Source organism: Etheostoma cragini, chromosome 13 (genome assembly GCF_013103735.1).
Source record: "Etheostoma cragini isolate CJK2018 chromosome 13, CSU_Ecrag_1.0, whole genome shotgun sequence".
Taxonomy (NCBI): Eukaryota; Metazoa; Chordata; class Actinopteri; order Perciformes; family Percidae; genus Etheostoma; species Etheostoma cragini.
The window spans coordinates 17,691,627-17,718,454 of record NC_048419.1 but is presented as its reverse complement, the minus strand read 5'-3'; the positions used below and the strand labels follow the sequence as shown (position 1 = coordinate 17,718,454).

At 39.3% G+C, this 26,828-nt stretch overlaps 2 protein-coding genes across 4 annotated transcripts in view; both read left to right on the top strand.

Moving 5' to 3' along the window:
* Nucleotides 1–18,987, top strand: part of hspa4a (heat shock protein 4a) — a 28,775-nt gene extending 9,788 nt beyond the window's left edge. For both annotated transcript variants that reach the window (XM_034891102.1, XM_034891101.1), the window contains exons 3-20: nucleotides 1,106–1,163; nucleotides 1,276–1,416; nucleotides 2,415–2,537; nucleotides 3,506–3,605; nucleotides 4,210–4,343; nucleotides 4,958–5,202; nucleotides 5,706–5,782; nucleotides 6,171–6,322; nucleotides 6,699–6,805; nucleotides 8,028–8,161; nucleotides 9,578–9,759; nucleotides 10,395–10,478; nucleotides 13,765–13,917; nucleotides 14,387–14,512; nucleotides 14,683–14,790; nucleotides 15,128–15,247; nucleotides 16,736–16,897; nucleotides 18,038–18,987. In XM_034891102.1, the coding sequence (XP_034746993.1) occupies nucleotides 1,106–1,163; nucleotides 1,276–1,416; nucleotides 2,415–2,537; nucleotides 3,506–3,605; nucleotides 4,210–4,343; nucleotides 4,958–5,202; nucleotides 5,706–5,782; nucleotides 6,171–6,322; nucleotides 6,699–6,805; nucleotides 8,028–8,161; nucleotides 9,578–9,759; nucleotides 10,395–10,478; nucleotides 13,765–13,917; nucleotides 14,387–14,512; nucleotides 14,683–14,790; nucleotides 15,128–15,247; nucleotides 16,736–16,897; nucleotides 18,038–18,238 (2,407 nt within the window). In that variant the 3' untranslated portion in view covers nucleotides 18,239–18,987. The remainder of the gene's footprint in view (nucleotides 1–1,105; nucleotides 1,164–1,275; nucleotides 1,417–2,414; nucleotides 2,538–3,505; nucleotides 3,606–4,209; nucleotides 4,344–4,957; nucleotides 5,203–5,705; nucleotides 5,783–6,170; nucleotides 6,323–6,698; nucleotides 6,806–8,027; nucleotides 8,162–9,577; nucleotides 9,760–10,394; nucleotides 10,479–13,764; nucleotides 13,918–14,386; nucleotides 14,513–14,682; nucleotides 14,791–15,127; nucleotides 15,248–16,735; nucleotides 16,898–18,037) is intronic.
* Nucleotides 18,988–19,697: 710 nt separating this feature from the next.
* On the top strand, nucleotides 19,698–25,960 carry rnf14 (ring finger protein 14). Of its 2 annotated transcripts, XM_034889931.1 has the most exons (10): nucleotides 19,698–19,831; nucleotides 20,352–20,510; nucleotides 20,731–20,861; nucleotides 21,037–21,226; nucleotides 22,253–22,638; nucleotides 22,823–23,051; nucleotides 23,425–23,597; nucleotides 24,429–24,559; nucleotides 24,683–24,767; nucleotides 25,888–25,960. In XM_034889931.1, exons 2-9 carry the CDS (start codon nucleotides 20,360–20,362, stop codon nucleotides 24,741–24,743), a joined length of 1,452 nt encoding a protein of 483 aa, XP_034745822.1. In that variant the 5' UTR covers nucleotides 19,698–19,831; nucleotides 20,352–20,359; the 3' UTR covers nucleotides 24,744–24,767; nucleotides 25,888–25,960. The 2 variants fall into 2 exon arrangements, with proteins under 2 accessions (XP_034745822.1, XP_034745821.1); XM_034889930.1 differs by lacking the exon at nucleotides 25,888–25,960 and having other exon boundaries at nucleotides 19,699–19,831; nucleotides 24,683–24,846.
* The last annotated feature ends 868 nt before the right edge of the window (nucleotides 25,961–26,828 follow it).

The window sequence follows — 26,828 nt, the reverse complement described above, 5'->3', positions numbered from 1 at the left end:
CAGTGATGAGTATGGGGGGGGGGGGATCTCTGGGTACCTTTTGATTCCGATTCGCCAACGATTTGATTCTAAACCGATTCTCGATGCAACAATTTTTTGTTAGATTTTTGACTTTGTTAGATTTTGACACATACAGTATTTGTCACACAGAACTTTTAATGATTTTAAAAAAAAACAGTAGTTTTGTCTACTGTGGTTTTTATTTTGTAGTCATTCCATGCTTAAGCCTTAAACATGTTTGTTAAAGTCACCTTCTCTCACAGTAATCCGCCATGTCGGAGGCCCAGTCATGTTTAAATGTGAAGAATTGGCTTCTTAGAACATGAAACATGAGGTGGTCAGATGTAATGTGATAAGGTAGATAAACAGCCTTTTTCTATTTTGCCAAATTATTTTCTGTATGTCATATAAGATCATGTGTATATAGGAAACTTATATTTTTAATTCCTTTTGGCCATTTTTGTGTTTTTTTTTCTCCACTCTTGCTTAAATTCTAAGCTGATGTTTTTTATTTTTATTAAATAATCAGTTATTAACTTATCAAAATCGAGCATCAAATCTTTCTAGAGAGAATTGTGATGCATCTAAGAATCAATTTTTGTAGTTTCCCCCATACTGGGATACAAGTGGACTAGCCACACCACTTCACTGTGTTTATACAGTACTTCCTGAACTGAGAGTGATGGATATTGTAACAATGTCGTAACGAGCCTACATCCCAGCCTCAATCCTGGTTTCAATAAAGCTTTATATGAAAAAAGGTTACAATCTGTCAGAGGTTAAAGGATACTTTTCTACATTTGTGGAAGATTTCACTTTTACAGTAGCTACTGTTTGTAGGAAATGTTGTTAAGAAAGCTCATATTACACATTGGGTTTTACTTTAGTGTTGCTGCAGACATGGGAAATGGTCTGTCCAGTTTTCTGTGGGTTGAGCAATGAAATGTCATGTCATGTGTAGGCATGACATCATATAATAACTGCCACAGTAAATCTGTCTTGATTATAGGGTGTGTTCAGATTTAGGTGGACAATACAATAAATTTAGGCAGGTTGCTCGTATTAGCATGTGCGTTGTAGCAAAACATTGTTGTTTGTTTTCCAGGTCATTCGTATCATTTGGCCCACGGAATCGATCTATAGGAGCAGCTGCAAAGAGCCAGGTAAGATCAATACAGTTGCCCTGTTAACATCCCTAGAGTTCCTTGTAATTAAATGCAAGAAATTGGAAACTGGTAACTTTATTTAATTTAATCATGTCTTCATCATGTGCAGGTGGTGACCAACTGTCAGAACACGGTGCAGGGCTTCAAGCGATTCCATGGCAGGGCATTTTCAGACCCCTATGTCCAGTCAGCCAAGTCTAACTTGGTTTACGACCTGGCACAGATGCCCTCTGGATCCATCGGTATTAAAGTAAGAATAAGAATATGGCCTATTCTGTATTAGATATTACATAGGTAACCAAAAAGAAGCCTTCTTTTGTCAAAGTAAGGCTTAAGTTAGCACACTCAACAACCGGGTGCTATATTTATCTATGGTACCGTACACTGAACTTGCTCTAAATCATAGCTGCTCTTCTACGTTCTCTTCCCCTGTCTATCCATTTCTCTTTCTTCATCCTAAAAACAGTCTTTCTTGCCTCTGTCTTAAGCTGTTTTATTGGTTTTCTTGGCATTTAGTCTCAGCGAGCTGCTCGGTCCTTCCACTCCCCACCGCAGGGAAACTTGTTTGCAGAGAGACAGATGACAGCCCGGGAGATGGACCGCTAGCTAGCCATCTCCTGGTCTCCGCTGTCGCCTCGGCAGGGAGTGAAGCATAGGGACCGTAGGCTCTGTGCTGCCGCTAGCTGATTTGGGCAAACACTGTTTTGTTGAATGTATCATAGCAACAATGTGAATATTGGTTTCCCTCTATAAATGACTTATAGAATCCCGCTGCCTGCTGGTATGGAGAGTTATTTCCTCTTACGCAGGGCAGAACGTACGTTCTAGCTGGCCGTCGACTGTAGTTTTTGCAAAATGTTTGGCCAAGACACAGGTGACGTGAGGCCTTTGTTGCCACTAGTTCTTTACCTTCTGCCTGCTGTGTCAGGACCTTAACACTCAAAACATTTTGTGTCTCTGTGGAGATAATTAACGCGAGTCCTCAGAAGAATTGATATATCAGAGAAGTTTGCATCAAGCTGTTGATGCCCACAGAATCACTCCTTGTATTAAGGTTTTTTTAGATTGCATATTTACATAATATATACATTTACTATAAGTTCTTAGGTCCTGTTTTATGAGCTTAAAATATCTTCAAGGAAACTGACGGCCTTTTTTGTTATTATTGATAGCTGTTTAAACTTATTTCTAAGCTATTCAAACAATTTGCCTCAATGTAATCATGTTCTTAATTTTCCTCAATTGTAGGTGATGTACATGGAGGAGGAGAGAGTGTTCAGCATCGAGCAGGTGACTGGCATGCTGCTGACCAAACTAAAGGAAACTGCTGAAAGTGCACTAAAAAAACCAGTTGTGGACTGTGTCATCTCGGTAAGCATTTCTGGAGACATCTGCAACGGTTTTACGGCTTCAGCAGGACGTCTGAACATCTATAAAACATCTTAAAAGAGTATAGTGCTTTGTTTATAAGTGTGAAAATATGCATATATTTGTACAACTGGATGTGTTTTGGCTTTTTGTGGCAACATATCTTTTCTAATGCGATTTAAATGTTTAATGAGGTGTAGTTTTTTTCTTGTTGGATCACATCACACAGTTTATTTAAAGATGTGGCATTGGACTGATTTAGCTTCAAGAGACATACGACTCACTTTACTTACTGGTCTTTAAACCATTCTCTGTACTTATGTGAAATAATGCATTCACATCCTGGTATTTTGAGTGGCAGTTATTAATGTCATCCACTTGCATTTTTAAGAAGTGTGGGTCATAAAATGGCCAGGGAAAGCCGCCCTCCAAGGTGTATAAATATATTACCATCAAGCTCATGTGAGCTTTAGGTACTTCAACAGATGTATTGTTTGAAAGAGTTATTTCCTTTCTTGCACCTTTTGGTTGAAGAGTGGGATGTGTGTGTTTCTTGCTGTGCTCAGTATATGTATTCACCGTTCACCAGCAGCATCTGTTATGTAACGTTACAGATTTCACACATAGAGACTGTTTCTTAGCTAAAATCTAAATCTACAGTTTGCATCAGCACTAGACAACATGTTAGTATTACCGTGGCCAAAAGCTAAATTTATCCCTTTTCTACAAGGACATGTTTTGTTTTGGCACCCAGAGTTTCTAGGACGACAACATTATCCAGACATCTTGCGATGTAGCCAATTCATTTATCAATAGTTTTCAAAGTGATCATTCACACACAAGGATAAAGGTACACGTTTTAACTTGTTGACATCTTTGGCATTTTCAATGCCTTACAGTTAATACTTGGTTTTGTAATGGGGTGGGGGTCCAATAATAAATCCCTCATTTGCATTGTTTTCCCCTCCTAGGTCCCGAGTTATTTCACTGACGCAGACAGAAGGTCTGTCATGGATGCAGCTCAGATCGCAGGCCTCAACTGTCTACGCCTAATGAACGAGACCACCGCAGGTACGTTGAAACAAAGTATTCTCCATGCAGGACTAGCATCTGAATCAATGTTTCTAGATATTGGGCTTTACAACAATAGTAGATGCTATTTTGTGTGAGCCGTTTTCTCCTGGAGCAGTCACCTCTTTTAAGGAAGCTACAAGAAAGTATTGCGTTGTCTACTTCTAGATAAGTATTTGTCAAAAGGCATTGCTAAGTAAAGCTTCCATCTTGTGAGCAAGCCATATCTATACATCTGTGTAAATATTTCACAGTAGTGCTAAAGCATACTTTCATAAACATAGAAACAGATTTATATTTTAGTTTGTAACTTTCCCTTGATGTAGTCAAACAAATGCCTGTCATGAATATATGCCTACATTTTATTTGTGTATATTTTCAGTCTGGTAGGTATTTAATATTTTTTTGCAATTTTTGCCTTTATGTGACATAGTAGAAGTGGGAGAGAGCAAGAGGGGTATGCCATGTAAAAAAGGTCCCAAGGCTGGAATTAAACTTGGGAAGTTGCAGTTATATGGCATGCGCTGTAACCAGTCTGGTAGATTTTTATAGGCCAGATATAGTTAGGCATAAATAAACACCAGATTATGCCTGTTTGCTGCAGTGACTCTGGCATATGGAATCTACAAACAGGACCTGCCAGCTCCAGAAGAGAAGGCCAGGATAGTGGTGTTTGTGGATGTGGGCCACTCTGGTTACCAGGTGTCAGTTTGTGCTTTCAACAAGGGAAAGCTCAAGGTGAGTGATGAATAATTTGTGCCCATTTTGAAAAGCGATACTCACGCTGAGGTTTTTAGGGCAGTATGTAATGTGACAGCACTATGTTCTTGGCTGGTTTTGCCAACATTTTGTTAATTTTGTATGTGGGGATAGAGAAACGGGATGGTAAGCAGAGCTAGTAACCAATGTTTTTTTTTTTATCACTTTTTTTATGATAATTTCAATGAATTATATAAAAAAAGAGTAAACCAATGATTTAAAAACAATCAGCAGAAAAGAACATTTGGCCCACACGTTATTTCTTATTAGGAATGCCATATACAGTATGTGGGCTGCCCCACAACTGAATTAGGCCAAAACCGGAAAGTAGTTTTAATTGAAACACTTTATCTTCACTTCAATTTATTTAATTGATAAAACATTTGAGATACTTTTCACTTGACCAAATTGTGATACCTAATGGAGCTAAAGAAAGAGTACATGTTAATGTAAATGTTGTAACCAAATCTACTTTTTTTCATTTATCTACACTCACACCCATTCTACACATACAGATATAAAGTGACATAAAATATTCATCCATTAAGTTGAGCTTTTTCAAATATTTACGACTTGTCTTCCACCACCATCAGATCCTGGCCACAGCGTTTGATTCAGAGCTTGGTGGAAAGGGCTTTGATGACATCCTGGTCAACCACTTCTGTGAGGAGTTTGGAAAAAAGTACAAGCTGGACGTCAAGTCCAAGCCCCGGGCGCTGGTCCGACTTTACCAAGAGTGTGAGAAGCTCAAGAAGTTGATGAGTGCCAACTCTTCAGACCTGCCTCTCAACATTGAGTGCTTCATGAATGACATTGATGTTTCCGGTAAACTTAACAGGTGAAGAAGATGCAGCGTTACTTTAGTAATTAAAAGGATTATGTCTCTTATGCAATATGTATAACAAAAATCCTTGAGAGCCTGTGAAACACTATAATTACTGGGTTTTTGTGCCGTTGTTGCTTAAGATGGACCAGTTAAAATAAAACAACCTGTCTTCTCTATTTATTGATTATGTGAAGCCTTTCTAGTCTTTGATTTTGTTTTCTATGGACTAATGTCTGAACATTAAAGAGGGCTGCTATAGCACAAATTTAAAAACTGCATTACTGGGCGTGCAGATACCTCAGTTGGAAGAGCAGGCTCCCATATATAGGGGTTTACCTGCAGCCCTTTGCTGCCCCCCCCCCCTCTCTACCATTTCTTGTCTTCAGCTGTCCTGGCATTAAAGGCCTAAAATGTCCCAAAAAGAATCTTTAAAAAAATTTAATTACAATAATAAGAAATTACTTGCGTTTGCGTGTGTGTGTGTGTATTAATAATCTATGAACATGTGTCCCCAGAGGTCAATTTGAGGAGATGTGTGCGGGGCTGCTGGCCAAAGTAGAGGGTCCCCTGCGCAACGTCATGGAACAAACCAGTGAGTACATCTGACTTTAATAGCAGCTGGACTACCCCTGTCAGCACGTGCACACGTGCTGAAACAGCCCTTCCCTTTGGACACTGCCTTCTTTCCTCCCTTTGATCATTTTTTTGTCCTTGCTTGTCCACTCAGAACAGTCATAAGGCAAATATTTAATTAAAACATATGTATGGGTATACCAGAGTAGTAGTGTTTAGTATTAAGTACTTTCACCAAAGGATTTCAATTTTAAAGAGGCATATCCTGTGTTGTGGTTTCACCTAAAGACTTCTGTTGCTGTTCACATGTAAATCTTTGGTCTGAGTATTGTAAAGTAAAGCTGTGACATTGTAAACTTCAACAATATTGTTTAGTATTATCTTTCTCTCCTGCTTCCTGTATTCAGAGCTAAAAAAAGAAGATATTTATGCAGTGGAGATTGTGGGTGGTGCCTCCAGAATCCCCGCAATTAAAGAGCGAATCAGCAAATTCTTCGGCAAAGAGCTGAGCACCACCCTGAACGCAGACGAGGCCGTGGCTAGGGGCTGTGCTCTGCAGGTACAGCAACACTTTGGTCCTGTTGGTGACTCACACAGAAAACTCCATCGCTGACAGCTGTGATAGTAGAGTAGGAGTAATATGAAACACATGCTTAATGTTTGAGTGATGCAACCTATTTGTTCTTTAATGATTTGTGTAAAAACATTTGGATGTGTTTTCTGAATAATTTTTTGTCTATTAAATGTATATAATTGCGTAAAAAAACAGCTGGTTAAAGCTTCAAAAATACAAATCAAATCTTGTTTTCCTTTTTTTAGTGGAAATTTAGTATTTGGGTTGGATACGGAATTTCTTGCTGTTGGTCAGAATAATTTGATGCAAAGGTTTGAGGCTTGGTAACTTGTGTTTTGTATTTTGCTTCTCCTCTCTGCAGTGTGCTATCTTGTCGCCAGCATTCAAAGTCAGAGAGTTCTCCATTACAGATGTTGTCCCCTACTCCATCTCTCTAAAATGGAATTCAGCTGCAGAGGAGGGACTGAGGTACGATTTCTGTCAGCCTTACCTGAGAACATCGAATAACGAGTTGTTTTACTTAAAGCTCCATTGTGTAACCTTTTGAGTTGATTCTTAGCAACAACCACTCTGTTCTTTCACTAATGGGCTGATTTATGTGTAATTACCAACCAACTAATCCACCAACTAATCAAAGTATTCTCGTACGCGTAGAATTTGCCATTCTACGGGTCCCCATATAGACCAATGTACAGATTGGTAGCTGGGGAGATGCCACTTCACCTCCTAGGCTCTGCCAGGTGCCCTTGAGCAGCGCACTGTACCCAACTGCTCAGGGCGCTGGTCCAGCACTGGCAGCTCACTCACTCTGACATTTTGTACATGATTAGGTCCTGAGCACGTGTGAATATACGGAATAAAAATAGCACTGATACTTTATTAACATTAGCTTGCATATGTTTGGAACCCTGATAGCTGATCTTAGCAATGAAATGGTACTAAATTAAAGTGAAACTATTATTAGACTGGAAGGAACTTTCACGGATGCTAATTCTGCGTTTGGCCACCTTAGGAGTTAAAACACGCTCAAATGGGAGGGGGTAGAAAGTAACATTTAGTTGGTGGTCATATACAATTTCACCGCTAGATGGGGGAAATTCTAACACAATTTAGCTTTCACGCTAGATTTGGCAAAGCTAATACTTTATTCAATGGACTTCACTGATATTCTGGGGTTTGAGCTTTAAGGAGTTACTTTTTAGAACTTAAAACGTTTAGAATGTCATTTCCATAGCAGTTTGTTTTCACCTGTTATTTTGTATTATGTTTATTATACCATAGTTCTCACTAATAGTCTAACACTTTTTAATCAGTTGTCTTTATCGGTTATCAGGCAAACACAGATACAGATAATCTGTAAACTGCCAAAAAATATAATATTAAGTATATAATAAGAGATAATTACTCTGTCCTTAGTTAGAAGTCTGCATATAATTGGTTTTTAAGACCACACTTGCCTACTGCCCCTGTCTTTTCAGATGCATGTAGCTGTACTTGGTGGGTTTTCTGCTACACCTGCACATTCTGCCCGTAGTCCATTTGTACCACACACACACATCTGATATCTATGCCAGTTTCATTCACATTTTACGAATCTTTAAATCCTGACTAGCATATGTCTGTAAAATATTTACTTGAATGGTCTTTACTTTTGTTGTTTCATTAAACTCCTTCTGCTGTGTTTTTACAGTGATTGTGAGGTTTTCCCAAAGAACCATGCAGCTCCCTTCTCCAAAGTTTTGACCTTCTTCCGAAAAGAGCCCTTCACCCTTGAAGGTTACTACAACAACCCCAAGGAGCTGCCCTACCCCAACAGCACTATAGGTATTGCAAGTTCAACGTGTGTGTGTGTGTGTGTGTGTGTGTGTGTGTGTGTGTGTGTGTGTGTGTGTGTGTGTGTGTGTGTGTGTGTGTGTGTGTGTGTGTGTGTGTGTGTGTGTGTGTGTGTGTGTGTGTGTGTGTGTGTGTGTGTGTGTGTGTGTGTGTGTGTGTGTGTGTGTGTGTGTGTGTGTGTGTGTGTGTGTGTGTGTGTGTGTGCTTAACGTTATAGCTATGAATGTGGCATGTATGTGTGTGTATATTTGTCTGTGACTAAATGCTACTCCTTCCAAGATGCAAGCCAAGATTCTGTGTCTTGCTGCCACCCGCTGATTAAAGTGAAGGGGATTAGTGGGTTAGCCACGGAGCTAGCAAAAACTTTGGCTTAAGCTTGATTTATAGTTGTGTGGAGGCCCCACGCTGATTTTTCACCGTAGCCTACGTAAGTATTCTGAAATTTATACTTGTGCGTCGATATCAGCAGGGGCAACATGTATGTCTGCGTCCTAGAGCGAGTGAGAGAGTGACGGCGATTAGCTTCGGAGCAAGTGCCAACTAGAGTCACAGTGAAAGAAACAAAGTGTCTCCCCTCAGCTTTCTGACCACGGTAGGAAATCTGTAGCAAGAAACGTTAACCCTCTCCTTGATTTCATGTTAATGGAGAAGGGCCATAGCCGAGCAACTTACGTTGCTCCAACCTGTAGTTACATTCTTAAGAGGTGCACATCATGCTACGGCACAGGATCAGCGTAGGGTCTGTGTCTCCATGTAGCTACGTATGTAGCCACGGTGTAGATTTTACGTAAAATTATCAATTATGCTTTAGCGTCACTTAAGGTGGGCTGACCTTTTAAGGTGGACCAGCCATGCAGACCTAACAACAGTGCTGCTGCCATTTCTGGAAGTCATTTTGAATTCAGGACAGTGTCTCTGCAATCCTACTCTTTTCCTAAATGCAGTTAGGATGCTTGTTGCTATAATACCAAAAGTCCTCAATGTCATCCTAAATTAAGATAAGATAGGATTTCAGACTTTCCGGTTGACAAATGCAGACGTTTCCCTTAAGTCCAAAGTGTACCAGTTATAAGTAACTTTGAGACTAGGTAATTTATAACTTACCTGCTTCAACTCCATGTTAGCTCCTATATTTGAGTGGTTGCATCTACTTGGCAGTTTGAATGATGCTAACCATTAAACATGTTATCCTAACCATTAATCAACCAATTATATCCAGCCTTTAGTCACAATACGTTAATGCCGATGATTGCTAAAACATGTTGTGACATGTAAATAGTTTAATTTTCTGAAAACTGCAGATATGTAATATATTTTCTTGTGATTCAGCCTAGCTTCCTTCCCCTTCCCCTAATAAGAAGATATTGTCACCTAATCTAACCTTTAACTATTTCCTCTGCCCTACAGGTCAGTTTCTGATCCAGAATGTTGTTCCACAGGCATCTGGGGAGAGTGCAAAGATAAAGGTGAAGGTTCGGGTCAACGTTCACGGCATGTTCAGTGTATCGAGTGCCTCGCTTGTAGAAGTCATAAAAACAACTGAGGGGGAAGAGCCAATGGAAACAGACCAGACAGGGAAGGAGGAGGAGGTGTGTATTTCTGTGTATTTGCACAGTGTGTAAGAGAATGAGTGAAACTCACACACACACATACTCCTGGTTTTTCTACGCTGTTTGCTTTGTGTTTCACCTCTGAGATCCTATTCACAGTCAGTCTGGCCACACCTTGGCTTTCAATAGTCAGTGTGAAAAGTCATCTTTGTGGAATTTAGATGTCTGGACCTAATAAACTTAGCACAGCTTCAAGGGGTCACATTTATCTTTTGCTAATGCCTCCTTTGTAATTTGTATAGCATTTTATTTTGTGTTGTTCATTACCATTTGTGCTCCAGAGTTTCGCCCGTTTCCCTAAAACGATGTGTCATAAGTGTTCCACTGATTGAATGTCACTCAAAAAGCTCTGCAACAAATACTACCTTTTAAGTAGCTTAAATAGCTTAGTTTAATTTATTTGGAGTTTGTGGCGTGATAAAAAGCAGCAAACTTCTTCTGAACGGAGGGAGAAGATGTTTTGTTTTAAATAAAAAGTACAAAATTTTGGTTTCATTTTTGGTTTTGAATGGAGACAGGTTGACATTTTTTTAAACCCAAAGTTTAGATAAAACCAGCCGCATAATGCCATATGTTATCTTTTACATGTCTTACCTTTTGTTACTGTGTGCCAGAAGAAAATGCAGGTGGACCAGGAGGATCAGAAACTTCGGGCTGGAGACAACGAAGAAAAGAAATCAGAGGCTGAAGAGATGGAGGTAACCTTGTGCTGGGCGATAGGGCAACCACCATAGTGTCAATACATTTGGGATAATGTGTATGGTTGAATTTACCAGCTTTATTCTTTCCTTCCTTACTTTTCCCTATTTCTGTACTAGGAAATTAGAAAGGAAGGGAGGAGGTAAACAAAGAATAAAGTATGGAAATTGGAAAACAAGGAAATAAGAAGGATGTAAGAAAATAACATAAGTAGCAAGGAAATAAGAAATGAAGTTAGGAAAGAATGAAGGAAGGTTCCTTCTTTCTTTCCTTATTTCTGTCCTTCCTTATTTGTTTAAATATCGCCTAAATGTGCCGCATTCTAACCAGTCATTTTTAAGAAACCAAGAACAAAATGTTCTAAAACAGAGCTCTGCCATTGAAAGAGGCAATAACCTCTACAGCTATTACACCTTAAATAACATATCAGTATAAATAGAATACAAACCATTTAAACAGTAGAAACAATTCCCAAAAATGTATTGTCTGGCAGATCAACACAAAAAAAGTCTTTGGGATATGTGGGAAACACATACATTTGTGGGAAACCTTTTATTAGGTTAAGGACTGAAAATACTACATATGGACGATAACTTTGACACAGAGCAAGTTCTTCTAATCAACACATTTTGTTTTAAGCAAACAGGTTTTGTAGTAATAATTAAGACCAATTTATTTTATTATTTTTTTAACCAATTTCCAACTAAAAGCCCAAATCCAATAAAGTTGAAAAAACAAATTCAGTGCTTTGCAAATCCTTTCTGACCTATATTCAATTGAATACACTATAAAGACAAGATCTTTAATGTTCAAACTGATTAACTTTATTTTATTTTATTCTTTTTTGTGTGTTCAAATACTCACTTTCTACACACTTGTTGAATTTGATGCCAAAAAAGCAGGCACAGGAGCAACAAAAGACTGGGAAAGTTTGGGAATGCTCAAGAAACACCTGTCTGGACCATTCTACTGGTGAACCGATTAATTGGTCACGATTGGGTACAAAGGAGCATCCCCAAAAGGCTCAGTCATTCACAAGCAAGGATAGGGCGTGGTTTACCATTTTGTGAACAACTGAGTGAGAAAATAGTCCAACAGTTTAAGAACGTTTCTCAACGTACAATTGCAAGTAATTTGGGGATTTTATCCTGTATGGTCCGTAATATCATTAAAAGATTCAGAGTGGTTAACGTCAGTTAACACAGTTCATCGCTACATCTAAAAGTGCAAGTTAAGTCTACCATGCAAAGTGAAAGCCATATATCAACAACACCTAGAAACTCTGGGCCCAAGCTCATCTGAGATGGACTAGCCCAAAATGGAAAAGTGTGCTGTGATAGGATGAGTCCACATTTCAAATTGTTTTTGGAAATCATGGAGGTCATGTCCTTTGGACCCAAGAGGATAAGAACAATTCAGATTTTTATCAGAACAAAGTTCAAACGCCAGCATCTGTAATAGTATAAGGAGTGTTAGTGCCCATGGCATGGGGAACTTGCACATCTGTGAAGGCACCATTAATGTTGAAAGGTACATACAGGTTTTGGACCAACATATGCTGCCATCAAAGCAACGTCTTTTTCAGGGAGGTCCTTGCTTATTTCAGCAAGACAATGCCAAGCCACATTTTGCACAAGTTACAACAGCGTGGCTTTGTAGTAAAATAGTGCGGGTACTAGACTGGCTTGCCTGCAGTCCAGACCTGTCTCCCATTGAAAATGTTTAGCGCATTATGAAGCGCAAAATACCACAATGGAGACCCCTGATTGTTAAGCCACTGAAGTCATTCATCAAGCAAGAATGGGAAAGACTTCCACCTACAAAGCTTCAACAATAAGTCCCCAGGTTCCCAAAGCTTATTAAGTAAAAGGAAAGGTGATGTAACACAGTGGTAAACATGCCTGTCCCAACTTTTTTTGGAATGTGTTGCAGGCATCAAATCCAAAATAAGTGAATAAATGCAACAACAACAAAAATTGATCGGTTTTAACATTAAATATCTTGTCTTAATATTCAACTTTTAAATTTTGAATATAAGCTGTTGATAGCAAAATTTCAAATATTGGCATAAATATTGCTCCGGCATGAAATGGAAATTGTTTGCCATATCGCCCTGCAGTAAGGTAACTGTTGCATTTAGTATACTGTTGTGACCATGGCTCAGGGGAAGCAACAGAAGTCAAACGAACAACTATACGAAAGAACGATTATTGCAAATAAAATAAACCAAAGGTTAACAAAATAAAGTGGTGGCTAACAACCAGGTGGCTGACACAGGTTGCAGTGGTTGAGAGTGAGGGAGGTGGAGGAGGGCCTTTTGTACGTGGATCAGGTGTTCTGATTGAACAGAGAGTCAGTTGATTAAGATCGACCTGAAACTAAAAATGACAGCCAGGTACACTACATTGGTCATAACGAGTGCTGTCAAATGATTAAAATATGTAATCGCGATTAATCGCATTGTCATAGTTAACTCACAATTAATTGCACATTTTGATCTACTCTACATGTCCCTTGATTTATTTTGTATTTATTTTTTTATATAATTTTAATGCTCTTGTCAACATCGGCTTGCTTTGTGCAAATGTGTTTTTATTGTACACAACATTGGCATAAAGCCTACTGTAGTGTTCAATTTCACAAGTAACATTCTTACTTGGAGCAGTCATTCACACTTAGAGCAAATAATCTCTCACACAATGTAACACTGTCCATTAAAAGGGGGGGGGGGGAAATACTTGAGAATTGGCATCAGCTGTTTGCTTGGCCATCAAGAGGTGTTTCAGACTGGACGTGCTGCAATGATAGCTCAGCTCACAACAACGTACACAAATCACTTTGGTTTTGTCAATGGAACAATTTGGTAACTTTAAAAAGTTAACTTTCCATTCAGAATCTTATTGGCATCCATTTTGGCGTCTCATGCTTTCCATCCACTCAAAATGTAACGTTACTACTTTTTGGCGGGCTTGCAAGTCCAAAGTGTGTGTGTGGCGTGCCTGTTTTGTTTCCGGTCTAGCTAGATCTGGCGTGGTGTTGGAGTTTTTCTAACGTACCTAGTTGTCGCAACAGCATGTGTCAGACAATTACTGAAAACTGAATGAAGTCACACAGAGCTTTCTGCTCTAAAGTCATCTTTAAGAACAAGATCATTCAGATTGTCGGCTATTGAATATTTTGTATGCTCTGCTTCACTTATGTAAAACATTAACCATGTTCAATATTTAAAGTGGCTTTTAGGCATGTCCTAGTCATACAAAAACAGTGTCATCTTTTCTTTTTTAGACAGCAGAGGATGCCAAGCATGTGAAGAAGAACGACCTGCCCCCTGAGGCGAAAAAGCCCAAAGTCAAAACGAAGACCGTGGAGCTGCCTATAGAGAACCATTTGCAATGGCAACTGTCCAGTGACACACTAAATATGTTTGTGGAGAATGAGGTAATGCACTTAATATCACCCGGAACGTCTCGTGAGACTTGCTCACGAGCATGTTTGCTTATTATTTTAACCAAAAATTTACAATTTATGTTTTATGTTCTCATAAGATAATATTATTTTCCTCAATGTTATTTTAAGATTTACTACTTTGGTGGATAAGATTTGTCCCCGCTCTAGTGCTTCTTAACTTTCCCACTTATAAACTTCACAAGCTTATATTTAGATACTACAACATGATTGTAACATTTCACAATGTTTTGGTTGTTATTAAAGGTAGATTATCAAATATCAGGAAGTGGAACATTTAGACTTAAACATGACATTACAGTCAAGCAATAAATAATTCTTTGTGAGCATCACCAAATATGATTAATATATTCAATCAATTCCGTCCATCATCAAGTGGTTTGTTGGTGTGCACTTTAGCTTACTAATCACTAATCTTACACTTTCATTCTGACTATTCCAGGGTAAGATGATCATGCAGGATAAGCTAGAGAAGGAGAGGAATGACGCAAAGAACAATGTAGAAGAGTATGTGTACGAAATGAGGGATAAACTGCACGGCATCCTGGAGAAGTTTGTAAATGAAGCTGTGAGTATAGATCACACTGTGTGTATATATAGTGTGTGTGAACATATGCGTGTGTATTTAAGAGATGCTTATCTTTACTTAAATTCTGATATAATTCATGTATTTCATGTTTTGTTTTGTTATTCTGTTTATATTTTTGGGGATATTTATCTTGCTTCTTGCATATGTAGGATCGTGACACATTCTCGTTAAAACTGGAGGACACAGAGAACTGGCTGTATGAAGACGGAGAGGACCAACAGAAACAAGTTTACATTGACAAATTGGCTGAACTAAAGGTAACCAGGCATGCAGTGTGGGACTGGACAGATGTCTAATTGAACTAAAGTTATTCCTATTCAAAAGTGAACTTCGATTTTAAGAAAAGGATTTACTGTACAGTTTTGGGACTTGTGTACAGGTGCCAGTGATCCATGTAGCACCAAAGTTGAAGGCGCTGATTAAAAAAATTAGACGTGCATGTTTATGTATAAAGGACTTTGAACACGGATGTTATGTTTGCAGGAGTATATATGATTGTATCCTCTACAATATCACTATTGTTTACAAAGTACACTTTTTCCTTTTTGTCTTGCTGGATGACTGGCTGACTAAACCTGATGTTCCTTTCTACAGAAAATGGGTCAGCCAATATGTGAGAGATACATGGAAGCTGAGGAAAGACCAAAAGCTTTTGAGGAGCTTGGCAGGCAGATCCAGATGTACATGAAGATCATTGAAGCTTTTAAGGCTAAGGTAACTTGGCACAGAGAGCAAATTTGTTGACTTGCCAAATGATTGCTTTGTTAGATGTTGTTGGTAGTTTACCAGAATTGTTTCAAATCCCTGTACAGACCAGGTCTGAAGTGGTGGACTGGTAGCTGGAGAGGTGCCAGTTCTAGCGTTGGGTCGATTGGTGATGCTAACCGGCTGAACCAGCATTTGCATTTATGCTGAATTTAACTTGTATTGCAAGCAGTGTTGGGCAGTACATTTACTAGTTTAAAAACTTCTCAATAGCGTTTCAGTTTTTGATTTTAAATAGCTTTTCAGTAGCCTAGCTCTTTTATGAATCATATAGTTTTGTAGCTACACACAAGCTACATTTCCCTGAGGATTGTGAAGCTAAAGTACAGCTGAGCTTTCTGCTGCAGTCTGAAGTAAAACTGCTGAGGATCACTGATACCACCGCCAAACGTCCATGTATTTTAAAAAAAACATAGCTCTGATAGTAAACTACTTAAGTTGTGTTGCTGTAACTTAACATTAGCTTGCTACATTTATATGAGGGCTAACGTATATAACGTGCGTCACTTTGTAACACACGTAACAATGCCTGACTAGCTGCTAGCGTGGCACACCCTCATACTCTGCAACTGACTAGGTAGAAGTGCTAACCTTGTAACTGTGCAACCAACAAAGGTGAAGTAGAAGTGTGATGCCTCCCTCTGTAGCCAGAACACAGAGCTCAACGCACAGGGGGAAAAGAGGAGCTGCAGCAATGTGCAAAAAGATGGACTTTTTTTTAAAGATTAAACTATGTAAACCTATTCTTGTATAGCCTCTCAATACAATTATTAACCTGAAAATGAGCATTATATGAGTACTTTAATGTTAACGTTAGCTCTCTTCACTTTCCAAGTATCCTTAGCTTGCCTATAAGAAATATGACAACGTGATTTACATAATGTCATGTTTGTTTATAAACAATCTAACAGAGCCTGAGCGGCATGATATCCAACCGGCTTTACGGGGCATTCAGACAGAAACAAATAGATCCAGCGATCTGAGCCTATTGTGTTCTTTAACACCCAAATGTAGCACAAGTAGACTTTAAATTTCACAATCTCTGTTTTCCATCATATCATTTCTAGATGGGCTATTTAGTGCTTGTGTTTTATTTTTTACCCTCATAGTGTTTTTAAGACTTTCTTGTGGCAGCAATAAAGTCAGTGATGTTTCCTGTTTACTGTACGGGACTCTCACACAGCCTTAAACCATAGCTCAAAACACACTAACAAGTCTCATCTCCAGTTACATAATTGGCCACTGCACCGTGACTTGGGGTTGCGTTTCTCCAAAAGTTGAGTCAGTCTCTAGTCTCTTTTTTATTTATTTTTTTTGCTTGCCCCCTTGCTCTGCCATCTCTTCATTAATGTGTGTGTGTGTGTGTGTGTTTGTGTGTTTGTGTGTTTGTGTGTGTGTGTGTGTGTGTGTGTGTGTGTGTGTGTAATCTTCCGACAGGATGAGCTGTACGATCACCTTGATGAGCTAGAGGTGACTCGGGTGGATAAGCAGGTGAAGGATGCCATGGTCTGGATGAACAGCAAGATGAACCAGCAGAATAATCATGACCTTACTCTGGAACCAGTGGTCAAAGTCATGGAGATCCAGGCCAAGATAAAGGTACTGAGAGTGCATTCAAGGCACACACGCACACACATTGACACATGTAAAATAAAATAAAAAAGTGTGTCGAACCAAAAAATCAAAAGCACCTACTGGTGCAGAAGGACCATGAATATAGCATTGCTTAATGTTGCCATGTTTGTACACAAGGATGCATTGAGTGCTTGTGTGCACTCAGTGCTAGGTAGGTAATTGAGGTAGTGTACAATTATGAGTTATACAAAGCAGGAGAAAATGTTGACACCGGGGTGCCCCGGTAGCTCCCCTGATAGCAGTCCGAGTTTGACTCTGACCCTTTGCTGCATGTCGCCCTTTCTTGTTGATATCGAGTCACATAAGTGCAAAAGCCCAAAAAAAGAAAAAACTTGAAGAATGCCTTTTCCCCACAAGGGGAAATTCACAATTTCTACTGTTTGTACAGTTGCACATACATTGAACACCGGCCTGAATTACAAACCTTCTCAGGACCTATACATGCTGATGGAGAGATGGAGAGGGGGCTGCTCCGTGTAAACGACCCCCAAGCAGTTGGGGGTTTGGCGACACGCTCGAGAGTGCAGTGCCTAGGAGATGAACTGGCACCTCTCCTGCTACCAGTCCACACTCTGTACTTCTGCTCCTACAGACTGAGCTACTGCCACAGTACTGCGCACACAGCCAGCAAGAGAACAACTGCCAGCCCCACACAAACCATTACAATCATCTTTAAGGCCTGTAGCAATTTTGTAGGAGGAGCTAGAAAGTTTGAAATAATAAAACAAGTCCTCATTGTCCAAACTGGTTGTAGAAACTTCATTTAAAAACTATAATCAAGTGGGGCGGCCTACAGATCACCTGGTAGAGTGCGAGCCCCGTGCAGTCTCAGTCCTTGACAGCCACGGGGGTACTAATCCGACCCTTTGCCACATGTCATCCCCCCCTCTCTCCCCCGTTTCCTATCTCCCTTTAGCTATTTTAAATAAAGAAAAAAAAAACAATTATCTTAAAAAAAAGAAAAGAAGCTGTGATCAAGTGAGAAAATGGTCTCTGGAGAAAAAACAAAGTGGCTGAAAATACTTGTATCTACAAAAAGAGGGCCGTGCAGAAAAAAATGTAGGATTCACTGCTCTAACAAATGCTTTCTTTTTCCCTGTTCAGGAGCTTTATTCAGCCTGCAATCCTGTGGTGTCCAAACCCAAGCCCAAGGTGGAGCCTCCTAAGGAGGAGAAAACAGAGAATGGGCCCGTTAATGGACAGGAGGGAACAGAGAGCCAGCCATGCGACTCAGACAAACCCACATCTGCAGGCCCGGAACAGGGAACGGCAAAGAACAAGCTCCCTGAAATGGACATTGACTAACTGTTGTGGCTGCCACCTGAGCTACTGTTTGTCCTGCTACTCGCATACAATTCTGTCATTCTTCTGAGATTATTGATGGCACAGAAGACCCAGATAGCAGCATCCCTATTAAATACTATTTGTCAGTCAGCCACCTTAGCATGTCATTTCCTATTTTCTTTGATGAATACAAAAATATTGCATAATAATAATATTGAATGGACTACTTTGACAAAAGTTGTGGGTTAGAAACTTATTTTTCTGTGTTGCTTTGATGGCCATTATGTCAAAGATTGTTTTGTTCAGCATCCTGGGCACATTTAAGCTAAGAATGTCAGATTTGAATTTTAAGCAAAGTGGCTGTGCATAAGAAAACTATTAATAAACTCATGAGAATTCATTAAGTGTAAAAATTGCAGTATGTCTAAATAGGTACAGTGGCATATGTAAACCAATTGTTAATACATGCCAAGTAGTGGATTCTTTTCACTATACATAATTGGAATGCTGGATTATGATGCGTAAAAGGAAGGAGTTTTTGTTGAATTTACTTGTTCTTACTTGTATATTGAAACTAGATACAAGTTACTGTCATGCAGTATTTCCTTGTTTGGCTTTTCTCATTCCAAAGCAATGATCTGTTGGTTGTGCTCTGGTAGCCTTGTACTGTTTTTTTTTCTACTTAACAGTGTGAATGGTGGTCCAACAAATTACCTTCTGGGTGCTGCTGTTGCCGCATCACCAAAAAAAGCAAAAATAAATATTGACAATAAAAAGCATTTGAGTAATGAGAAATGGCTTACTGAAAAGTAAAAATGTATTTATTGCGCTAAGTGAAGACCCCACAACACCCTGTTACTGTGTCCTTTGTGGACATTTGCTTAAATGCCTTTTATTTGTCTTCACGAAAGGATCTCTGTTGGTGAGAACATAGATTTGATATATAAATAGACGAGTGCCAGGTCCTCACTTTGCCAAAGTATACCAGAAGGACATTTAATTGCATTTTGACAAACAATACGATTAGTTGATCAATTAATCACTGGACATACAATTATTTTGAAACAATTTTGATAATTAATTGATTTTCTTTTAAAATTTGATTGATAAATGGTAACGTTAGTCAGTTGCTGACCTGAAAGAAAATAATCTTTGGAGGTGTCCTGCAATCCTAATATTCGAAAATTAGAATTATTACTATAAATACTGCTAGAATAGCATTTGGCATTGGATGTCTCTATAGTATGAATAAAACAGTGACGTACATATTACTGTAACATGGCTTGCTCAGTCAACCCCATGGATCATTCTGTCAATAGAAATCGTGAGTTTCAAATAATTTGAGAACACAACTTTGTGTCAATGATTTGAATTATGTTACAATGCAAAGAAGTAGAATAATTACGCAAACACAAAAAGCCTTTTCTAATAAATGTGAATGTGTCACTTTTAGCAAAGTTTGAATGAAGTAAACATGCAGTACACTAAGCATCCTGCGAGAGGCGCTGCCACAGCCACACTGCCACCAGTCATGAACCAGTCAATGGGCAGGAGTCCGTTCTCTTAGCTAGCTAATACATCCATGCAGGAACCACTAGTATTTGGTTGGACAAGGTAAGAAACGTGTAATTTTCACATTATAACTATTACCGCAGGCATATTAGCGCCTTATAACCTTTGCTCAGTATAGAAGAGTTGTTGCCATTGTTTGATGTTGCTACCACAGAGGAAAAGTTGCGGCATGGCCGAGTTCAGAGTGTAGCGTTAGCCGTAATGCCAGTGTTTAGCTACATTAGCTAATATTGATAGCTAGCTAGAATGCTTCCCCACTGCTAACGTTAACTAAGTTAGTTTCCTAGTTCTTTGGCTTAACTCTGTCATGGCGTGAAGTTTGCCAGGTTTGCCTCTGTCTAGCTAGATGAACACCGTTGTTAATTAGGCGAGTGTTACATTATCATTAAATGGTGACCACGTTTAAAAAGGATTAAGTTTACGTTTGCTACCTAGCGTGCTAACTTTAGGGGGCCAAAGTAACAGTAGGCATTAGCGTTACGTTAGCTAAAGCAAGCTGACGTTAATGTCTTAACAAAGTTGCGTTAGCTGTGTGTAAACAAATACCATGTTTTTATTGCAGGAATGTAAATGTCTGAGGACAAGGAAGCCCAGGAGGATGAGCTGCTTGCTTTAGCAAGTATCTATGATGAGGAGGAGTTCCACCAGGCGGAGTCGGCACAGGGGGGAGAGATCCAACTCTGTCTGGAGCTCCCTCCTGATTTTAAAGTTGTTGTCAAAGGTACAGCTGACAGTGAGCTATAAGCAATGTTTACAAGTTAAGCAAAACTCAGCTGTAACTCAAATGTAGAAGGCACTTTTGTTTTAGGTTGTACGCACGTTTGTTTTAGGTTGCATGCACATTTCATAAATGAGGGCCAGTATCTTCTCCATTGCTACTCTTACATGTATCCGTTTCACTGCCATTTGGGATCTAACTAAATCTCCTCTGTGTGTTGCAGGAGAGAAGCATACAGGATATAATGTTAGCTTTTTACCTCCTTTAGCGCTCAACTTTGAGCTTCCTGCAGACTATCCATCCACATCCTCACCAGTTTTCACTCTCAGCTCGAAATGGATGACCGTTGCACAGGTAAGACTCATGGTACCTTAAATAATTCTTCACTGCATCACTATAAAAACCTGACCCGCAAAGTTTGGTAAAGTATTACAACTCAGTTATTGATGGTATTATTCAAATGAAGCTTTCCTTACCATTCATTACCCTCAATACCTTTTTGTTGTCCTCGTCCATTATGCCTCTTCAGATGAGCTCTCTGTGCAGACGCCTGGATGAGCTGTGGGAGGAGAACCAGGGCTGTGTGATTCTTTTCACATGGATCCAGTTCCTCAAAGAGGAGGTTTTGGACTTTCTTGGCATCCAGTCCCCTCTTGAAGTCATAAGGGGAGGAAGTAAGGCAGTTGCTGAGCGCAGGAAAACTGACCCAGTAGCCAAAGGTACACTATGTGTTTTGTTAAATTAGTACATTTTGCTTGTGTGGATGCATCTGCGTTAGCTGAGGTACTTCTCTAGCATGATATCTAAACAGCTGCATAAACCTATCCCCTGGTGACTTATGCTGCTTAGTACAGCGGTAAATTCCAATCCTGGAGTGGTGGGCCGCTTTAAGTAGTAGGTCACTGTTGGTGACAAACTGCAAAGTATTTTCATATATCCTCGTGTGTGTGGAAGAGAGACATGGCTATTAGTCGTGTGTTTTCATATATCCTTGCCGATGTACCTAAGTTAATATAGCTTGCCTCATCTAACATGGCTATTGTTTGTTTTGATATAAGTCTTGTGTGTGTGTGTCAGGAATTGTGTGGGACAGAGAGTATGAAATTTGCAGTGACGTTCTAACTGTAAACGTGTGTGTGTGTGTGTGTGTGTGTGTGTGTGTGTGTGTTGACAGAGGCAAAGGGAGTGAGTGAAAGATAAGGTAGACTGTTTCATGCCATGTTTCTGTAACTTATTAATAATTTTTGCTTTCATAGAACGCTGGTTTATCTCTTTTTTACCTGTGTGTGGGTTGACTTGTACATGTAGTACATTCATGCTGTTTTGAGCGACTGCACCATCATGCAGGATTAGCGTGAGCAAGTAAGAAAAGTTGTGAGGACTGGTATGTTCTAATAGTTCGTCATACAGACATGAAAAAGAGTTGTTTAAAAAGATCTGTTCTTTTATTTTTGTCCATAACTTGCCAGCCGGAAAACTAATATATACTTTTCTGCTTGTCTGTACATTATCTAGGTGCAGTACCTGCAAATAACATTTCTTCGCTCTATTTGGTTATAAAACAATTGCTAAAAAAAAAACAGTTGCTCTCAAACAAAAACAGATTGTGTTTGAGTCAAATCATCTCATAAGCATTTTTCTTCCATGAAAATATTATATTATTTTATATTTTTATATGACACTGTTTTGCCTAAATTTTTTTTTTATTTTTTTTTATAAGAGTGATTAATAATTTGTTTTTTCAGCTCTGACACAGTGTGGGAGTCATTCTGAAAATGCTGAGGAAAAGACACTAGAAGTGAAGAAGGAAAAGTCTGAGCCCCAGTTGTCATTGCCTTCTCAACTGGACCACCGGGCTGTTTTGTTGATGGACCCGCGTGCCGACCTCCTACCTCAGCTCCTGGACTTTGACGAGGAGCAGCGCCAGAGGGTGTTTGACAGCAAGGTGTTCGGCTGTGGGATCTGCTTTGTGGAGAAGCTGGGCTCCATCTGCCTCTGCTTTAAGGAGTGCCAGCATGTCTACTGCAAGGCCTGCATGACCGAATACTTCCAGATCCAAATACGAGACGGCAACGTTCAGTGCCTTAATTGCCCTGAGCCCAAATGTACCTCCTTAGCCACACCGTCACAGGTAAGAGAGTGGTAAAAAAAGATGTGTGTGTGTGTCTATATACCTGTGTTTGTTTAAAGTTTTGTCACGTTACAGTTCAATTAGTGCTTTTCAGCGGATGGTTAAAGTAAACTCCCACTCTGCAAGTTTACCCAGCCTATCGCTTGTAATGAACCATCGCTCTCCCTCTGTTTTCATCTCTCAGGTCAAGCAGCTGGTGGATGAGGAGCTGTTTGCCCGTTATGACCGTTTGCTGCTTCAGTCCAGTCTGGACCTCATGGCCGACGTGGTCTACTGTCCCCGCCAGTCTTGCGGCACCCCTGTTATGGTGGAGCCAGACACTACCATGGGGATTTGCTCGGCCTGCCAGTATGCCTTTTGCACACTGTGCAAGCTGGGCTATCATGGTCTCTCCCACTGTAAAATCCCTGCAGGTAAGATCACTGAAAATAAGTTTGCCACACATCACATGTTAATAAAAGACTCACACTTTTTGAAGCTGTGTAGTAACAGGTTGGCTTATTGAAAGTGGATACTGCCCTTCAACTGAAAGTGTTGCCATCTCTGTTCTGGTTCTAACTATTAACTGTACAGTTTGAATGTTCAGTTATGAAAGCTGAACACATGATAAAGTCCCCAGTGGGTCGAAATATTGTGAATAATAATGTTTTCCAGGTGCTTTAATGGTACAATTTTACAAAACAATTTTTAAAAAGCTCAGTAAAAAAAATTAAAGAATCAATTGGTACCACATTTTATTAATCTTAACTCTGAGTTCCTGTCCCTGTTTTCCGCCTTGTTCCCCAGATGAATTGCGCAACCTCAGAGATGAGTACCTATCTGCCTCAGCTGCGGGGAAAAAGTTCATGGAGCAGCGCTTTGGGAAGAGAGTTATCCAGAAAGCAGTGGAAGAGTCCTTTAGCAGAGACTGGTTAAATGAGAACTGCAAATCCTGCCCACGCTGTGGAACCAATATACAGGTTGGGCTCCCCCTGCTGGTCACAGTACGGTTAGAACAGGCTTTGACTTCATGGGTCAGTCTTCACTGCTGTCAATTATTAAAAGGGAACTATGCAGTTGTTTTGTTTTTTTAGCTTAATTTATCTTAACTGAACAGTTGGAATGGTTATCACTTATTTTGAGTTGAATGGCGGTCGTCTTGCTTCCCTTCAGCGTCTGTAAGCGGAAAAACACCCTCGCAACGTTTCGCCGGTGAGCATCAGGAAGTATCACGTGGTGTTGAGTCTCGCGATGTAACAAATTTTTACTTGTGCCCTACTTGCGATGCAGTTCTTCCCACTATTGTCATGGCTGAGCTGGCAAAAAAGAAGCAGAATGCTAGGAAAGCATTGTCGGAGAAATAGAGAAAGAGGAAACATCAGATTGACCAAGCGAGGAGTCAGACGCCAGTAAACCGAGGAGTTGCCAAATATCTATTCTGAAGCTGTAAGGGGAGCTCTACAGAGAAACATAGGAGGAAACAGCAAAGAAATAACTAAAACTGCATAGCGTCCCTTTAAATATGAAACAAACGGAGCATTTATCTTACTTACTTTATACACAGATTGAGAGACTGAAGGTAGTCAGATAACATGTAAACTGCAGCCTGTGTTTGATGTACAGGCATGTTAATAATCAAGCTTTAAGCCATTCTAATTCAAATGTACAGATTATAAATTGTTTAAAAATGTTATCTATTCCATACTGTCCCTATAGGTCCCGATGGCCAGCCCCGGGTTGTGTGAGTTACGATTGTTTTTTGCCAAATCCTCTCAATAATGCCCTAATACCTTGATTGTTTGTTTTTCTAGAAAGTGGATGGCTGTAATAAGATGACCTGTACCTCATGTAGACAATACTTCTGTTGGCTGTGCCTGGGTCTCCTCAGCAAAGTCAACCCGTACAGTCACTTCAACAACCCACATTCACCATGTTACAACCAGTGAGTAATCTTCTTTCTCTTTATTTTGTTTACCACTCCAGTCAAGTAGGTCTGACACTCACTATACATCTATAAATAAAAACAAACATTGGTTGAGTGCATCTTTTTCTTTTCCTGCCGCAGACTCTTCCAAGGTGTGGATCTTGACGAAGAAGATGCCTTCTGGAGTGATGAGGAGGACTGACAACCTGTGCAGTACCTAATTTCTGTATGCTCCATTTGAAAGCACTTTATCTCACATAACCATCACTTCACCTGTGGCACTTACTATGCCTGCATCAGCACAACAGTGCCACTACAGCCATGAACTATTGTTTATGAACAAAGCATTCAATGTCTGGAGAGAGAGAGAGAGAGAGAGAGAGAGAGAGAGATAGATATATATATATATATATATATATATATATCTTAAAAGCACTTGTTTAAGAATGGCCTTACAGTTTTAGCGTTTAGCTCAGAGAGAGATATTTTGGTAAAAGTAGAGATTTTCTTAAAAAAATTGGTTATGAACATCAAAAATGTGTGGTTAGTGAATGTTTTAGTTATGACAATGTCATAGGACTGGTCTGTTTTCAAATCAGTCAAATTGTGGATGCATTTCTCTTTATTATACTCTAAATCAGGTCCACAGATTTACTATCTCCTTAATTATGATGGGTTTTCAACACTTCAGAGGCTCGTATTGATCAACCGGTGATACTGGAGCCACTGACTCGGTGGGATTCATTTAAGTGTCCCGTTAGCTAGCATCTGGGGGTTGCAGAGAAAAGGATGGCGTTTGCCCTACTTTCTCATATTAAGTATCCTGATTGTTGAACTTGGGAAGTTATCAACCAGACATCATTACAAAACATATTTTTTTCTCCTTTCTTAAAATTATGTTGATGTTAATGATTATGTTGCTTTGCCTTGAGATGAGTTGATTTACAGGAATGTGACTTTGCACATCATTTCACAAAAATGAGGTCGGTTGAAAAGATACATTCTATGAGATTGGTTGTGTGCAACGTTTTGGGTTATTTTATTAGTTAGAGTCAAATGTTTTGTTTTCATATAGAAGGTGATGGAGAACTCTTAAATCTTTGAGGATTACTGGGATTGTGATTATGGTATATGTCAAGTCATTCAAGGAATGAGCTATGAAAGAAGATCTTCACTTAGTAGGAATGATGTTTGACAAGATTTGTTCACACCCTACTTTTTCCAAGTGTTGTTTTTGCCAAGGGTTAGTGTCAATGAGAGGCCATATAAACTTGATGTTGTCTAGAGATACAAATACATATTTTATGTTAATTTATTTTGTTTTATTTCTTTTTACATTTGATAAGAAAGGGGACTATCTCATAGAGGCGGTTCTGTTTAATATTGATCACTGCATCAAATGTTATCAATGTTAAATGATTGCTCAAAAAATGCAGACTACTTTGATCTCTTGTTCAGTCTTGAAATGCACATGGATTCCCTTTCCCTTCAGACCCACTGTCACTTTATTCTCATTCCTGTTAAAATGCATTGGCAGAAATAAACTTTACAACTTAACATTTTGTCAATTATTCATTGGATCTGGGTGCCTGGGTGTCTCACCTGGTAGAGCAGGCGCCTATATGCAAAGGGTTAGGGTTCGAGTCCATCCTGACAAAATAGTGGCTGTAACCATGTCACTGCCATAGAACTTTGCCAGTAGTGGTTGCTACTAGCAACGGAACACCCAACTGAAACCAACTACTGTTGCCGTGAGGTCATGAGACACATTTTTAAAGGTGTTCATTTATGTTTTTCAGCTGTTTTCTTTTTTTTATCAAGTTTAACTTAAGTTCCTCACTAATGTACACGTCTAATATGGACCTATATTTAAGCTTCAAGTCTCATTGCATCTAAGCTATTGTAAAATGATGTACCATAACTTGGTACAAGAGGAGCCAAGAAATAGTTTTTTCCTTTTTTGTGGTTTGATAAAGGCAGCATTCAGTGTAAAAAGTAAAGACATACAAATAGAAACAAAAGTGTAGTATGAGTGTATAAATACATACAACTCTTTTAAAATGTCTCTCAACAAGCATATAGTAAGGAAGCAAATGTTGATCAAAAAATGTCAAACCTGGTACAAGGGCTTTTCTTTAATTTGACTTTGTTCAGAAATGTCACTATTTCTTTTCAATGTAAAGGATTTTATTTAAATTTTCTGCAATTTTGAACAAACTTGGCAGAATTAAAATAGTTTAGAATGAAATCACACATCTGAAATATTCACTAACCACAACTGAATATT